The sequence below is a fragment of the Letharia lupina genome (assembly GCF_014066315.1).
Source record: "Letharia lupina isolate WasteWater1 chromosome Unknown contig_2, whole genome shotgun sequence".
NCBI lineage: Eukaryota > Fungi > Ascomycota > Lecanoromycetes > Lecanorales > Parmeliaceae > Letharia > Letharia lupina.
The window spans coordinates 832395-848879 of record NW_023502971.1 but is presented as its reverse complement, the minus strand read 5'-3'; the positions used below and the strand labels follow the sequence as shown (position 1 = coordinate 848879).

Here is a 16485-nt window from a genome sequence, read left to right as displayed (position 1 = left end):
GCGATCGATCAGTCGATAAATCAACAATGCGGTTTCCTAGATATCTGTTGAGATGTCTATACAATCGAGCCAGATGCCTAGAAACGACACAAAAGGTCCGAGCTTCGGGGGCCGCCGTTGTGGGTTCTTGATTCTCGACATCAGCGTCTGTCAACTCTGTCTGTCGATCAGGTCTTGATGCGCCTTACGCTCATATCTTTGATCATTCAACGAGATGGCTTAGCCTTGGATGGGTCGATGAGATTCAGAAACGAGGATCTGGATCGAGGAGGGGGAGCCCTTCTTGCAAATGTGCACAGTCCTTCGGACGTACTTCTCGAACGCAAGGCATCGTCATCTGTGTATATTGATGGACACAAGGTTGACCTTGCATCTACCCCTCTCCTTTCTTGCTCTCTATCTCCTCTTGCCCACTTCAAACCAGTCGCCTTCTTTTCGTCCTCTTCTTCGCCTATCGGAACCCATCCTCATTCCAACCTCAGTCTTTCAAACTGCTCCACGCTCCCTTCCAGCACCTTGACCTCCTGCTCCGCATTCGCCAACTTCCTCCTCTCCGTCTCCTGGGCGTCCTCTCTCATCTTCTCCCACCCCTCGCCTCCGACTATCTTCTTCTTCTTCTCCATTCCTTCTTGCGCAGCCGCTAATTTCTCTTTCCCCTTTTTGATCTCAGCGTCAATATCTATACGGCCCTTGACGAGTAAAAATACGGCCGCGGAAGCAGAAACGGATTGCACAACGCAACCAGCCGGTTTCGAGTCGGTGGCCGAGAGGATGGAGATGGATGCATTCTCGCCCAGCATAGCTTTTCCGCTCAACGACTTGATGGCCGCGATTTGTGATTCGCAGGTTGAGAGGGTGGAAGGGGTGAATAGTTGGATGTGGGTGGTTGCGCAGTCCTTGATGAAGTACTCGGCTGCTAGTTGGCGTATAGCTTTCGCGACGGACATGATAAGCTCGTAGGCTTCTTCGGAATCTCTGTCGTCGAGCTCGGCGTTATATTGCGGGTAGGCTGCTTTGACGATGGAAGGTGTCTTATCTTCAGGACGACGGGGTAGGCGCTGCCAGAGTTCTTCGGTCAGGAAGGGCATGAAAGGATGGATCATCGTGAGCCCGCCTTCAAGGGCAGTGTAAAGGGTTTGTTTGGCCGATTCTTGCTCCGAAGCAGTACCAGCTTGTAGTATAGCCTTAGAATTCTCAATGTACACATCACAAAGGTGGTTATACCAGTACTGATAGGTGATCGAGGTTGCTTGGGAAAACTCCCGTTGGGTGAACGCTGTGTGAATCTCTGCGGCGGCGGTGTTAAGTTTGTGCAGGATCCACAGCTCTGCAAGCGATTCTTGGCCGGTTTTAGTGGGCAGCCCTTGGGGGATGAAGGAGGAGTCGAGTTTGCCAAGAACGTATTTAGTGGCTTGGTAGATCTTATTACAAAACTTGCGGTAGCCTTGCATGACCTTTATATCGAAGTTGATATCACCGCCTGGTGAAGATTAGATGAGTCTACCCCTGATCAGTAGATGCAGATGTCTTACCTCCGGTTGTGTAATTGACCAAAGAAAATCGTAAAGCGTCTGCGCCACATTCTGGTATTCCATCCGGAAACGTTGTCTTTTGGGTCTTCCTGGCCTTCTCGACCTCTGTTGGATCAAGATTTCCCGCTTCTAGCTTTTCATGCAAACTAGAAAGCGAGATACCCTCCATCACATCGAGAGGATCAATAACGTTCCCCAGGGATTTCGACATTTTCCTACCCTCCGAATCTCTGACTAGGGAATGGCAGTAAACTTCCCGGAAAGGAATTTGCCCCGTCATTTTGATGCCAAACATGATCATTCTAGCCACCCAGAAGAAAAGGATGTCCCAGCCGGTTTCAAGCACAGATGTAGGATAAAGAGTCTCCAAATCGTGGGTCTTGTTAGGCCAGCCTAATGTCGCGAATGGCCATAGACCAGAAGAGAACCACGTGTCGAGAACGTCCGGATCCCTCGTAAGTGTGAACTTCTTATTAGGAAATTTAGCCTTCGCTTTCTCCTCTGCCGCTTCTTCTGTCCTCCCAGTGATCCATAGCTCTCCGTCACTCCCATCACCAGTCTCGTTCTCAATGTTGATGAAGTATGCTGGAGCTTGATGACCCCACCATAATTGTCTCGACAAACACCAATCATTGATGTTTTCCATCCACGAGTAATAGTTCTTCTCTGCGGACTCTGGTCGGATCTTGATCTGGCCGTTTCTTACAGCCTTGATCGCCGCAGGTGCCAACCCGTCTTTCATCTTCAACCACCATTGTGGCTTCATGAGAGGCTCGATGACGTCCTTCGACTTTTGACATCTGGGTACCTTCATCTCGTTGTCTTCCCATTTGACGTAAAGCCCTTTGGCTTTGAGAGCTTCGATGGTCTTATACCTTGCATCGAACCGCTTCATACCTTGAAAGTCTCCTGCGTTGTCATTAAGAGTACCATCATCGTTAAGTATATTGATGAATTCTAGACCGTTCCTACGTCCAACTTCAAAGTCGTTGAAGTCATGAGCTGGTGTGATTTTCACTGCACCCGTTCCTTTTTCTGGATCCGCGTATTCATCTGCGACGATGGGTATCGGTCGTCCAAGGAAGGGGTGTGTCGCGCACTTCCCCACCAAATGCTTGTATCGCTCGTCTTTGGGATGCACTGCAATGCCAGTATCACCAAGTATGGTCTCAGGCCGCGTCGTAGCCACTTCTAGTGGAGGATTAGCAAACGGAAACCAGCGGATTACCCCAATATACATGTACCTATGGTCTCCTCGCTTCCCTCAATTTGATAAAGAAAATGAGTGATTACCCCGAACTCGATCTTCTTCTTATACCCTGGTATATCGAGCATCGTCCGACTTTTCAACTCTAAGTTATCTACTTCAAGGTTGGAGAGCGTCGTATTAAGCGCAGTACACCAATTGACCAATCTATTAGCCCGGTAGATGAGACCTTCTTCGTGTAGCGTTACGAAAGTTTCCGTTACAGCAGCTGAGAAGGTTGCATTCATAGTGAAGGCTTCCCTCGTCCAGTCGAAGGAACCACCCATGCGCCGAAGCACTCCGTTGATATTGCGATGGTACTCTTCTTTCCAATCCCATATCCTCTCTACCAGCGCTTTTCTGCCAAGGTCATGCCTCGTCTTTCCTTCTCGCCTCATCAGCATCTTTTCGACCACTGTCTGAGTAGAAATGCCGGCATGGTCACAGCCGGGCAGCCACAGTGTCGTTAGCCCTCGCATTCGGTTCCATCTTATTAGGCTATCTTGCAAAGCGTTAGGGAGAGCGTGGCCCATGTGTAGAGCTCCAGTTACGTTTGGTGGAGGTTCCGGAATGACGAAGTAGCCTTTCTCTTTCACTTTGCCATCGGGCTCAAACTCAGGCTTGAAGTAGCCTTCCTTCTCCCACCAGTCGTACCATCCGGATTCTACCACCTTAGGGATGTAGTTCAAGTGATGAGGATCATGCAGTGATTGCAAAACTAGTAGAAACTCAGTTGGAGAGTCCTGTCACCTGCGCATATGCGACCACTTACTCTTCTTGTCCCCGGGCGGTGTCTTTTCTATGTAGGGCGGTAAAGGTTCATCCATGGAAGTATCCTGCTTGGCTTTTTTGGCCATGGTTTTCGAAGGGCCTTGTATAGCTTGTGCATTGGCAGCCTTCGCCTTCGCCTTCTTCTCGTTATACTTTTGAATCTTTTCGGCCTTCTTTCGTTCTTTCTCGGGATCTTTGGGCGCGGCCGTAAGGCCGTTCGCTATTGGAGGAGGGGACTTGGAGGACATCGTTCGAGCGCGCCTCCACAGCGCCCGGTGAAGTATCTTTATGATTGAAGACGAGGGTAGACGGAGGGAAGAGGTTGCCAGACCGAGGGTCCAATACTTGGTGCGGAGGATATATGTATTCTATTTCAAATGAGTCAAGAGTCTCAAGGCTCAAGAGCATATGGCGTACGAGCTTTACCGCGCCAAGCGCGTCTCGGTAATTTCAATTATCCTGGCTGGCATCTAACAACCCGACCTTGCTGGCCCCTGGGCTTAGACATAGGCACATAGAGAAAGAAGATCGGAGGCGCTTGTGTTGTATGTACATTCAGAAATCACATATTCTGTGGCAAATTCCTTTCCGATGATTCTTGAGACTCCTTCACATCCTCTGACCAACCCAGCCCACATTACTTGCACATGCCAGCAAAAATTTGCAGCAGGTCAGCGTATACTTACACGCCCTAGTCCATGCCTCATCCTGACTGACTCCAAGCTTGATACTTGCGATCAGATCAGGCTTTTCTGGGTCCCCGATCTTGTCCTTTGTGATGGAATATGGTACCTTCAGCTTCGCTACCTTTGCATCACTCGCAGGCGAACCTCTGTCAATGACAGGCAAGTTGGAATTGTGGGGAATTCGGTGGGAGGATTGCTCAACAAAGTCACAAAGCTGACGCAAACATTCAAGGAAGGCAACCATGCCTGCGTCGAGGCGGCGATGGAGCAGCATCCTGCCTAGAGGAAGATCGCCAGACGAGAACAGGTCAAGTGCGGTGATTTTGGGTTGCTGAGGTTCTTGGTGCGTGTTGGGGTTGGAAGCGAAATTGGTCACTCTGCCGGAAGTTGATTGCCTCGAAGCAGAGCTTCCCTGTTCTATTTTCTCAATCCTCGAGGTACTGCCCATGGGTTTGATCCTGTAGCCTCGAAAAGTGAATCCTAGCTTTTCGGCCACTGTCGCAAGAAGTAAAGCAGCTGTGCCCCATGCAGCGTTGATCTCAGACCAATCTACGTTTAGCTGAGGCGGAAGACGCCCGAGGCGCAGACCATTGATTGTAGCAAAGGGCCCGTCGTGGTAAATGCAAAACGTGTCATTGTAGACGTTTGTTAATTCGAGGCGCTCCAGCTGCTGAGCATCATGATCGTAAGCAGCATTGAGGGCATCACGATCGTCTTGGAGGGTGGACAAGGTCAGTGCAAACGCATTCCTGGAGCGCCAGAAAGCCTGCTCCTCCTCATCCAGGGCGAGAGATTCGGCTTCTAAGGTCGCGACCTCGTCGTCCAGGGCTGCTTTCTCCTTTTCAAGAGCCAAGAGCTCGGAAAACGCCTTCGCTTCGGCGGCTTTGGATGAAGTAAGAGACGCTTGAGCTTTTGAGATCTCGGATGAAGACGGAATGGTGTTGTTGATGGTTTTTAGGAAAGTAATATAGGCGTCCCGTTCTTTGGTAGACGCGGAAAGACGACTCTGAAGCTGTGACAGAAGTAGATCGGTACACTCAGCACAAACAGGGTGATCTATGTCAGAGTGGGACGAGAGAATCTCGAAGAGTCGAGTGGTCGACTCGATCTGGTGAGACAGTGTTTGCTTTGGCTCGTTGGAGGCTTCATTTGCAGCACTGTGCGCTACTCTTGATCCCTGCTTCTTCCGCGTTTCCTCGTTACCATCCAACGTATGTTGTGGAGGAACGACTTGCGAGTCTGTAAGCATCACGAAGGACATGGCCGGGTTGTCCTTCAAGCCGGCTTTCGTTGATGCAGCCACCGCAGGTTGGGGGCCGAACGCCTGCCGAGCAGCAGGAATGGCCCTTTTGAACACTGGAGATGTCGCATCTTGGGTTACCTGATTGTAGAGATCCTTGCGTTCGTGAGGGTATGGTACCCGAGATGTACTGGTTGCCTGATCATTGGAATGGCCTGTTGATCCTGTGAACCATTCAGTTTTTGTGCGCAAAAGCAGTGCTGTTTGGCTACATACCTACCAACAGGTCGAAAGCTGCCGGATTGAGGTATTGCAGCGAGCTATCGAGCTTCAGAGGTGTTCGGCATTTTTGGCAGTTCATCTCGATGGGTTGGCTCTGCTGAACGCTGACTTCTTGTTTAGAGGCCGAAAATAGGCCGATACACGCGCAACCCCTCGGTATTTACACTGCACGCGACTAACACGTTATCATCAAAACAAATTAGCTACTGGCTTCTGACAACAATAACTTGCTCTTGCTAACAGGGAACTTGCAACAAGAGCATGGAGCCACCGTTCAAAAGGCGGCGCTTTTCAGGAAACAGCTACCCAGAAATCGACCTTCATGCGCGGAGAGCTCAGAATGACTTCCGATTGAAATCGATCTTCGAATCGATATTTGACAAATATGGGAAAGATTTTGATGGCATAGGCGATGAGATAGATATGGAGACAGGGGAAATTGTGGTCGACAATGGTCATATTCTCGGTATGACCAATGAGAGAGATGCAGGGGACGCCGAATACTCATCCGAAGAGGTGGCCGATGACGAAGACGACCACTCTTTGATCGAGTACCGCGAGGAACATTTTGCAGCTCTGAAATCATCCAAGGCAGGAGACACAGCTGCCATGGAGGAATCAGAAGCTTCAGGGCAGTCGGATTTTGACGCCGACAGTCTTATGGGCGATGTCCCAGCTGAGTCCCACCTACACCAATTAGGCAAGAAGTCTAGGAGAGCAGTCTCAATCCCTTCAGATGACGATGAGGATGAGTTGGCAAGCAGCGATATTGAGTGGGCATCACACAGAAAGGATAGATTAAGTGCTCAGGAGACCTCGTGTCTCCTCAAGGACAAGCCCGCTTTCGCAGACGAGCCAAATATCGAGCCAGCATGGAGAGCACCGCCCTTGCCGAACATTGCCATACTCAAGAGGGAGAGAGATAAAGTTGGACTGACCAGCGTTGATAATATGCGAGAGTATTCCGACGATGAGCGAGCAGGTATTTCGCTATGGACACCCGAGGCTAAGAAACCTCCACGGCGGAGACACGATAGTGCCAACTCAGTAAGTCAGCGATCACTATCGTTTGCACGCGGTCAAGAGAACAGTGCCGACGAACCGGTTTTCGATTTGAGTAACTCGGAGCCCGCTGCCCGGAGGATAGTCAAATGGACGCAGGAGGAAGAAGAGCTTTTGATTCATCTAAAGACTACAACGAATCTATCGGGTGCGGCCATGGAATCCTACTTTCCAGAGCGGCAGCGTAGCTCTATTGCATCTCACTGGACCTACATGATCACCCATGGTAAGGCGAGCTCAAAGCGTCAGTTGCCTAAGATATTGGGGCGCAGAATACCGCTTCCCAGCTTGTCTCCTAACATAAATTCTCTGGGTCCTGATAAAATCCGCCCAGAGCCGTATGATCACGATACTTTTTCGAGAGCCAAAAAACCGCAGAACGTCCAGCAGCAATCAAATAAAGGCTTTTTAGAAGAGGGGAATTTTGTTCGGAGCTTGAGCAAGCCTATGGAACAACTTGGAGATCACCGCATGACTTCTCAGTATCAAATTGGGCGTAACCATGGGAAACCCATTGGCTACACTGTGGACGAATCGATTTTGATTTCTGATGATGGTGGAGCTCACATTCGATACACGATGGGTGAGCCGTTCTCGAGCGTGAGGGATCGCGAGATAAAAGAGAATTTCACAGTGGGCGAATCACTGGACGACGCCAGTGAGCCTTCTGCCAGGACCAGTGACCACCACCATCCAGTTGGAAAGGTGCACAATCGCTCTGACCAAAGCTCAATATACAGAGACCAGGAGGGAACGCGAAGAACCAAAAGCATTAACTCGCCAGAGGCATCCGCTCGTCGAACATCTCACATTGCTCGTCACGTGGATGGTGGTTGCAAGATAGCTGAGTTTGCATCTCAGTCGAACCCAAACGAGACTTATGCCGGTACAGATCAGTCATATAGCCTTTCAAAGCCATTCGAAATCGAAGACGATGTAGTCATGCTTCCGGACCAAGGACTCGAAGTCGTCTCCGAGAACGGCTGCGAAGCTCGGGTATCTTCTCCGACCATGTCTATCAAGGCTAAGCCCAATGTTGAGGGCGCAGACAAGTACAGTGAAGGCTTTTTTCCCCCCCAAAAATACAGCCTCGGAGTACTATGGCAATGGAAACTTCAAGTTTTCTCCAACGACTTAGAACAAGCCAATCCGCATCACAGCAAGAAGAGTCGATTTCTGAGGCAGAAAACAATATCCAGAAAAAAAGGTCAACGACAGAAGGACCACAGAAGACTGGACCGACGAATTTATTTTCAATCAGTTCAGCACAGCCACCTAACCATGGCAAACCAAGTGAATACCATGAGCCCAACGTCGAAGCAACCAGCAAAACTACTGCCAAAAGACAGATTGTCCAAGTTGTGATTCCATTGTCTGCAACAAGCAACGTGAACAGAAAGAGTGGAGATACCAAAGAAAGTCCGTTGAGCCATCCCCAAATTAAATCGCCTTTGGCCACCACGGAGACTACGGACCGTGCTTTCATCAGACGGCTTTCTGCTACAGTGGAGAACGCACCCGCAGAGTTATGCCCGGGTTTGCCTGATCATGAGATTCTTGCGATCCGCACTCCCACTAAGTCGCCTTCGGTTGCTGCAGCAGAGAGCCAGTATGCGGCTTCAGCAGCGTTCGTCCTCAACGATGTCAGGTCTTCTCTGGGCCCTGAAATCGCTGACTCGCAGCCTCTGAGCGTAACACCTGCTGTAGCTACTCCAGTGCAAGAACTCGGGAGAGAAGCGACCAAGCCTATCATCTTGGACACCGAGTCACAATCTTTGCGCATGACTCCAGGCGCCGCTACTTCAACAAGGAAGCAGCCCAAGAATGTCATCCAGAGTATCAACTTAGATCCTGATTCGCAGCCTTTGCGCGTGACTCCAGGGGTAGCGACCCCAGTGCGGAAGCAGATCGAGGAGGCCACAGAATCTGACATCGTCGAGTCTGGTTCTCATGCACTGAGTAAGAGGCTTGCGGCAGCTCGATCGCCGTTAAGGAAGGTTAAGAAAGAGATCGTCTCCGATTCTTTCTCCTCAATATGGACAGCGGTTGACGACTTCAGTGAGGACGAGCTGTCCTATCTCTAAAACAGGTGATTACACTCTCTGTACTTGTTGACCATTGATTGATCTCCGGTATCGGCCAAGTACCGCTTCCGAGAGTCAAATAGCAGCATACCACCGCGATTCTGCAGATAATGGTTTCTATCCGTTCAATTCAGGACGTGCGATGAGTTGGGCTTTCTGAATCCTTCAATCACATGGTTGCGGCCCCGACGGGACTGATACGAAAGGAGTCAAAATGGTCCATTTGGAATGCAATGCGTAACGCTGTATTTCTGAAGATCTGACAAGGCATTTTATAGTCTTTGAACTTGGCGCACTGAGCGGGTTCATGAGGTCCAAGAGCCGACTCGATGGTAGAACCCTGCCCACATGGAACGACTCTCATCAATTTTGACTCTGCGTACCAATGACGTCTTCTAGCTTGCTGTCTGTCTTGCCGCCAATGGTTCCTGCTCTTGTCCAGAATTTTGAGATATGTCTCGTTCCAGAGTCGCAAAGAATGGTAACGATCCTATGTCCAGGACCCAGCTGTTGTGCAATTTTTACTGCAGCGATGCCTTTTTCGAGTCAGTTTCTGTATGAGTAATACAAGTGAGCTTGCGCCTACAGTTGACGGCACTGCTGCTTCCAACAAAAATCCCGTCCTTCTCCACAAGCCATCTAGCCATCGCTAGAGCTTGCTCATCATCCGCCTTGACAGCATCGTCTATCAACTCCCTCCCAGCTTCAAAGTTGGCCGTGACTCTATTGATCCCAATACCCTCCACAATTGTATCGACCTGGGATCGTCTCCTCGTCCCTTCCTTCTCCGTCGTTGCGAACATGACTCCATACTTAATGCGATTGTACAGCCCACTCCCCTGCGGATCCGCAAGCACAATCTTCACATCCGGCAATCTCGGCTTCAAATACCTCGCAACACCAGCAATTGTCCCACCAGTGCCTGCGCCAGCAACAAAGGCATCTAAATTTCCTCCACACTGGCGGAAGATTTCGGGTCCTGTACCGTCATAGTGAGCTTGCCAATTAGCTTCGTTCTCGAATTGGTCCGCGAAGTAGCCGCGACCTAACCGATTAGAATCGGCTGTGTGTTCGGCGGCGAGGGTGCGTGCGCGGTTGACGAAGTGCATAGGGTCGACGATAGGAGCTGGCGGAACACGCTCGACGACCGCGCCGAGTTTGAGAAGGAGGGAGGATTTCTCGGTTGCTTGGTCTGAGGGCATGCAGCTATGGGATGATTTAGGATGGAGAAGATCGAGACTAAGTCGGAAAGTATGGGAGGGAAGGAGCTTACATGTACGCCAGATAGCCCCTTGCTCTGCAGACTGTAGCGAGGGATATTCCGGTGGATCCTACAGTGCCTTCGTAGATAGTGTCTCCTGAGTGAGGTGTCAAGAGACCCTGCTCCTCAGCCTACGAAAAAGGTTCAGACTCTGCAAGACAAAATTGAATATTTGCTTTTACCAGATTGATGATGCCGAGGGCTACTCTGTCTTTCGGACTGCCTCCACCGCCATTGAGAAACTACCAGGCGATCAGACAAACCACTGCTAGCTAGCAGGATTCTAAATCTTACCTCAGCTTTGGCTAGTATATCACACCCAGTCTCGCTGGACAATGACTTTATCTTGAACAAGGGAGTATTTCCGATGCAAGCTTCTATACCTTCAGGCACATCCATTGTGGTCGGACCGTTCTTTTCATGATCTTCCAAGTTAATTTGACCACCGTCTTGGAGTCCAGCACCTGCCACCGTCCTGTTTGCCTTGCGCCGTCTCCAAAACCACCACTCAAGGTCAGGGTAGAAATCTTTGTAACCGAGCGTCAGAAGGATACCGGCTACGAATGCTGTGATAGCATACAGCTTTGGTCGATTCTCCATGGCATCACTGTACAAGCTTAGATGAGTTGGGAGATACTTATGCAAGGCTCCGGATGCGGCATGGATTGAAGCTCTAGAAGCGCGGCAAGCCCGTAAACGCCGAACAGCCCCCATTTTCAAACATCCCAGTGCCCACATGCCGGGCACGGAGACAGGAGCGACATGGACTCGCCGCTGGCTTCAAAGATCTTCCAGCGTCTGCTATCCCATCAGACATGCTCCAGATTGCGCTTCTACCCTCCAACATCCAGACGACTTCTACTCAATGCGCCTGGGCGGAGATACTACAGAAGCTCGAAGGAAGATGATGGAGATGACGATAGCAGACAGACAAGCGATTGGCAGATGCGGACGGATATATTTCCACCGGACAAGCTGAGGGACTATGAGAAATATCCTATGGTCACCTCAGATATGCTAAGGAGTCGGAGGGAAAGGCCTAAGAGGGTGAAGATGCTGGCACGCGACTTTATAGAGGGTATTGTCTTCCATTAAACATCTTCAGCCTATGCTTACTGGCCGTCTAGACAGTCTCTATAATCCACACTACGGCTACTTCCCCAAACAAGTCGTAATCTTCAGCCCCAGCCAGCCCTTCGATTTCAATAAAATGGCCAATGAGCCTGAATTCCTCAGACAGTTGGGCCATCGCTACACTGTCTTCGAAGACGAACTTGATGATGAAGTCCCCAATGAGAGCAGGCAATTATGGCATACACCTACTGAGCTATTTCGACCGTATTATGGCGAAGCTATTGCCAGGTACCTTGTCACGAACTACAAACTTATGCACTATCCGTTAGACGACCTCATAATATATGAGCTCGGTGCGGGGAATGGAACGCTGATGTTGAATATGCTCGACTATATTCGCGACTTTGACCCGGATGTGTATGCTAGGACGAAGTTCAAAGTCATTGAGATATCTTCTTCGCTCGCGGCGCTGCAGTCTACACAGCTCACGCGGAATGCCTCTTCAAGGGGTCACACTGAGCACGTGGAAATCATCAACAAGTCTATATTTTCCTGGGCTACCTACGTACCTGCACCCTGCTACTTCCTCGCTCTCGAGGTCTTCGACAATTTCGCTCATGACAGTATACGCTACGATCCCTTCACTGAACAGCCATTGCAAGGCACTGTTCTCGTCGACAATTCTGGGGATTTTTACGAATTCTATACCAAGCAAATTGACCCTGTGGCATCACGTTTCCTGCAAGTCCGGGATGCAGCGTGCTCCCGCCCGTTCGATCACCCGCTCAGAGAATCCAGGTTTACGCGTAGCCTCAAGTCAAGGTTACCATTCGCCCCAAATTTGACTCTGCCTGAGTACATACCCACGCGGCTGATGCAATTCTTCGACGTCCTGAGGGACTATTTCCCCAAGCACGAGCTTCTCACTTCCGACTTCCACGCCTTACCCGATGCCGTCAAGGGTATTAACGCGCCCGTAGTGCAAACGAGGTATCAGCGAAGGGTCGTGCCTGTAACTACGCCATATGTAAATTCTACTTCCCCTCCATCGATCCCGAAACAAGCTTTGCTAACAAGTGGTCGTTGGGTAGGTCCAACAAGGCTATTTCGACATCCTCTTTCCTACCGACTTTGCAACCATTGAAGATATCTATAGAGCCATCACCGGGAAATTGACCAAGGTAATGAGCCATTCGGATTTTTTGTCAAGATGGGCGTATGTGCAGGACACGGCGACGAAGAGTGGGGAGAATCCGATGTTGAGCTGGTAAATCTCCTAATCGTTCCAATTTTTATATGGGGAAGGGGACGAGCGCTGATGAAGTTATAGGTATAAGAATTCCTCGGTCATGATCTCGACGTAAGGGTAAAACGCTGCGATGCTGCGGGCCCGAGGGGGTGGACGACACGTGTATGTATACCTGAAGGGGAAAGAACCCATGTGTAGCGTAGATAGTGTAGTAGTGGAAACAGCTTTAGAATCCATTGGTACCCATTTTCACTGCATGTGAACCCACAGGATGATTGACAACCCGAGAGTCCTCCGCTTAGGGGGACCAGAAACCACAGCCGGGCACGATTTACGGGGGTGACTCATAAGTGCAAACACCAGCTTCAAGGGCAGAGGACGCGTGATTCAAGACTCCAGGCGAAGAATCTTGGCACTTTGCATGATTGAAAATCCGAAGGAAGGGAAGATGTTTGCGTTTTGAGGGGATGCGCATGCCAATTCTAGGTGCACGGGAAGGGTAGACGTTACAGTATCGGCTTGAGGCATACATTGATGGTACCATACAAGTGTACCATCCTCAGATCCCCGGGCTCACGCCCGTCGAATTCCGCATTGTCTAGCCTTTGGAATTCGAGGGATCCCACAAGTTCGGATCAAGCTCCCGCGACATCAATTGGTTTCATCTGGAGCGAGGGCCCATCACCCAGTATGCCTCCTCTTCGTCCTCTAAGAGAACTGTGCACGACTGAAAACACGTTGGTAAGCATTGCAGCTATGACATTAACTGTTCATTGCTAGTATGCCACCGGAAGACCGCTATCATGCCAAGACTGCACCATCTCGTCTCTGGGTATCCTACCGCCTCGAAACGCCTGGAAGACCATGCTAAATGCTTCATCAATGCTGTGGGAACCCCAGAGCTCAACTGAATTTCCAGCGCTTGCCACATTTCGTACACTCCTATGGTATGGGTCAGTATCAAAGCATTTGAATGAGATCAAGGTCCTTACGCAGAAGGTAGTCATCCTGTGAAAGCATGTTAGCATGATGCTAGTAGCAGTAAGAGAGTAAATCTTACGGTTCATCAGCGGAGCGGGTTTGAGCTTGCGTGTAAGCAACTGTCTTCTGGCCTAGAGTTTCTCAGGGTCAGTCTCTTTTCATGAGGATGAAAGCCTGGGAAGGGGCCATGCGGGGAACACGGTTACCTTTACACTTGGGGTTGCTACACTCCAGACTCGTGCTAATGCTCCTCTCAACCTATGATCCAGTTAGTAATGAGTGATCCCCTTCGCTGGTACGAGCGGATGATATAGCAGGGTGACTGTACCTGTGGCATCTGGGAGTCCTTCAAATTCTCTTCGATAAGCTTAGCATCCTCTGCGCGCCTTTCTGCGCTCTTGAGCTCATCATTGCTCATGACGACAAGGCGCTCGGCGGAGATAGTGCCATTCAAGACATCTACTCGTAATTTGGGATTGGACTTGGCTTTAAGGTTCATGAAGAGGCTGCGCATCTTTGACGAGTAGCTCGCATTATTCTCCGGGCCGTACTTTGCGAAGCCAGCTGCTTCGACTGCTGCAGCTTTATGCAGGATGTCTGATGATGCATCGGTGGACATGTAGGCGAGACCGTTGTAGATGAGACCGATAGTACCGTCACGCGTGGTTTGATTGGTGTGAGCGATGTCCACCTTGTCTTTCTTCCAGTCGCGCTCCGCAGGCGGTACATTGAGCTTGGGCTTGCCATTCGAAGTGTTCGCTGGGACAGGAGATGCAGTACCATTCGGGCTTTTCTTATCTGAGGGGCTGCTTCCCTTCAGCTTGTTGATGTCGTCGCGCCATTTCTTAACGATCTCACTAGCTAGACGGGCGACTGCAGGGTTCTGATGTTGCTTGGAGCGGTTAACGGCCACGCCGATTTTTGTAGAACGAAGGAGATCTTCGTCCGCTTTGACACCGGTTTTCAGATCATTGAGGATGCGAATGAGATTCTCAGGTGGGTCTTTGGCCGCGGTGGCTTTTGAGAGAGCTTTGGATTTCTCGATGACCTCTTTGGCCTCCATGATGGCTCCGATAGGTTGCGCTTGAATACCAAGGGGTGGAGCTTGATTTAAATGATGTCTCGTAACGTCTCTTACTGCTTCCCTTGTTCCTAGCCTATAGGGAGTTTCCAGAAGCTGCCACAAGTCGATTTATGTTTGATGTAGTTCCAAAGTATGACCCATTGTCTAGGCCCGGGGGCGCAATATTTGCTGGCTCAATACGCAAAGGTTGGCGGTTGAAATTCTATGAAGTGAAGTCCTCCGCCTTGACACTAAGGGTTAGCATCCATTTGCATGCTACTTCTTGGTGGGAAACTCAGAACGCTGTATTCGGCCGCGCAATGTGTTGGACTCACCTTGAGGAACCTTTGCGCTGTACGAAAGTACGAGCAGTGGCACAACAGTATGGCATCCGCTTCCGCCCTTGAGGTGCAAACTGCAAGATGATAGCGGTCTTGAGGTCGAATAGACCTCATCGGCAAGAATGCCAATCGCTTGTCGCGTCTAATAGCTTATTTCGATCTGTATGCCGGATCACTAGAATACTTAGCCGGAATGGCATACTCTGGTAACAGCGACAATCAACCCAACTGGATGATCAATAAATAGAATGCCATGTCAAATATCTATATTTTGCAAACTGCGCCAAGATTCGCCGACAGCAGAAAGAAATTGCGATGCTACAAATGGGTATCTACTCATGCGCATGGCCGTCCTGCGTCTGCTCATTGCCGGAATCTGCAGCTCCCTCCTCAGCCTGCCGTTCTTGTACCTTCCCCTGATCTGCGTGCTTTGCAGGATCAAAAACATACAAAGGCAACTCCAAGAAAATGGTCCTCTTTAAAATTATGGGCATCCTGACATACAGCTGGGGAGGAAAGGGTATCAGAATACTTGTGCGTTCTGTATACTCAGAGAACGACTCCCAGTGATTGCCACTTTCGTAACGCTTCTTCGCTCCTGGGCGCTCTTGCAGTGGTAAACCAGAGACGAACATGAGGAGAATGGTCAAGAAGAAGGCTCCTAGGATCGAAGCGTAGAGAGCACTGTACGCCCCGCCATGGACGTATCCGTATGCTGCAGGCGATACGGCAATCATGAAGATAGCTAGCATTATCAGTATAAAGCTTGAATGCTCAAAGGAGTCTGCTTACAGAACTGGATGATGATCTCTCCGAAGTAGTTCGGATGTCTTGTCCAAACGAAGAGTCCGACATCGCAGACCTTCCCTTTGTTCTCTGGCCTGCTCCTGAACCGGTATTTCTGTATGTCCGAAACACTTTCCATAAGGAAGCCGATGGTGAATAGTATCACTCCGGCAATATCTCTTCCAGTGCCAAAATCGGGCTGACGATATTTTGTCACATTGGGCGAATTCAGGATGGTTACCGGTAGCGAGACCGTCCAGACCCAGAACATTTGGAACACCCAAAAGCCCAAGAATGGAAAGAATTTGTCCCGCTTATCGTCAAAGCGGTCATCTTTGCCAGTCTTAATAATGCGGAAAAGAAGGAATCCAGAGAGGCGCGCTCCCCAGATCATGATGAAGAGTGAGTCCACGATTTGGCGCGCATTATGGTGGCCGGAGAAGGCAAGGGTTATGATTGCGAGTACCACGAAGTTGGTGCCGCCAGCGAAGTCTAGAACAGAGGATCATTATTGACATAAAGTAATTTACAAATGTGAAGATATACCTGTGAGCTTGTCGAATTTGAGAGAGAAGGCGATGGAGAAGAAGAACAGCTGGTATGCTATGGTGATCAAGAGAGTAATGGCCAAGTAGTAATCGTCCAAAGCGTGGACTTCAGCCATGTCGTAGAAATGAGATGGAAATTCGTCCACACCACTACAGCATGGGAATGTCCTTGATTATATGGCCATTCAATCGATGAGTGAATATGAAGTAGTTCCTGAGAGCGCATTCGTATTCGCTTTGATATGACTGCTAATCGGTCGAGTCGGGGCGTTTGTTGTC

The 16485-nt window shown here is 49.9% G+C and overlaps 6 protein-coding genes across 6 annotated transcripts; 2 read left to right on the top strand and 4 right to left on the bottom strand.

The window, feature by feature from the left end:
* Nucleotides 1–467: 467 nt before the first annotated feature.
* Nucleotides 468–5836, bottom strand: HO133_004342 (uncharacterized protein; the record flags this gene model as incomplete). The annotated part of the gene is made up of 7 exons (XM_037295260.1): nucleotides 468–1480; nucleotides 1533–2723; nucleotides 2777–3496; nucleotides 3551–3917; nucleotides 3976–3989; nucleotides 4236–5699; nucleotides 5752–5836. The coding sequence occupies 7 exons, from the start codon at nucleotides 5834–5836 to the stop codon at nucleotides 468–470; spliced, it is 4854 nt and encodes a 1617-aa protein (XP_037157261.1).
* A 182-nt stretch (nucleotides 5837–6018) lies between these two features.
* HO133_004341 (uncharacterized protein) lies at nucleotides 6019–8903 on the top strand (the record flags this gene model as incomplete). The annotated part of the gene is made up of 2 exons (XM_037295259.1): nucleotides 6019–8026; nucleotides 8086–8903. The coding sequence occupies 2 exons, from the start codon at nucleotides 6019–6021 to the stop codon at nucleotides 8901–8903; spliced, it is 2826 nt and encodes a 941-aa protein (XP_037157260.1).
* A 363-nt stretch (nucleotides 8904–9266) lies between these two features.
* HO133_004340 (uncharacterized protein) lies at nucleotides 9267–10764 on the bottom strand (the record flags this gene model as incomplete). Its single annotated transcript, XM_037295258.1, has 5 exons — nucleotides 9267–9439; nucleotides 9490–10109; nucleotides 10177–10295; nucleotides 10347–10406; nucleotides 10459–10764. 5 exons carry the CDS (start codon nucleotides 10762–10764, stop codon nucleotides 9267–9269), a joined length of 1278 nt encoding a protein of 425 aa, XP_037157259.1.
* Nucleotides 10765–10926: 162 nt separating this feature from the next.
* HO133_004339 (uncharacterized protein) lies at nucleotides 10927–12602 on the top strand (the record flags this gene model as incomplete). Its single annotated transcript, XM_037295257.1, has 4 exons — nucleotides 10927–11242; nucleotides 11292–12265; nucleotides 12330–12505; nucleotides 12569–12602. The coding sequence occupies 4 exons, from the start codon at nucleotides 10927–10929 to the stop codon at nucleotides 12600–12602; spliced, it is 1500 nt and encodes a 499-aa protein (XP_037157258.1).
* Nucleotides 12603–13390: 788 nt separating this feature from the next.
* HO133_004338 (uncharacterized protein) lies at nucleotides 13391–14531 on the bottom strand (the record flags this gene model as incomplete). Its single annotated transcript, XM_037295256.1, has 5 exons — nucleotides 13391–13429; nucleotides 13480–13495; nucleotides 13548–13599; nucleotides 13675–13726; nucleotides 13797–14531. The coding sequence occupies 5 exons, from the start codon at nucleotides 14529–14531 to the stop codon at nucleotides 13391–13393; spliced, it is 894 nt and encodes a 297-aa protein (XP_037157257.1).
* A 673-nt stretch (nucleotides 14532–15204) lies between these two features.
* Nucleotides 15205–16322, bottom strand: HO133_004337 (uncharacterized protein; the record flags this gene model as incomplete). Its single annotated transcript, XM_037295255.1, has 3 exons — nucleotides 15205–15617; nucleotides 15665–16150; nucleotides 16205–16322. 3 exons carry the CDS (start codon nucleotides 16320–16322, stop codon nucleotides 15205–15207), a joined length of 1017 nt encoding a protein of 338 aa, XP_037157256.1.
* Between the last annotated feature and the right edge of the window lie 163 nt (nucleotides 16323–16485).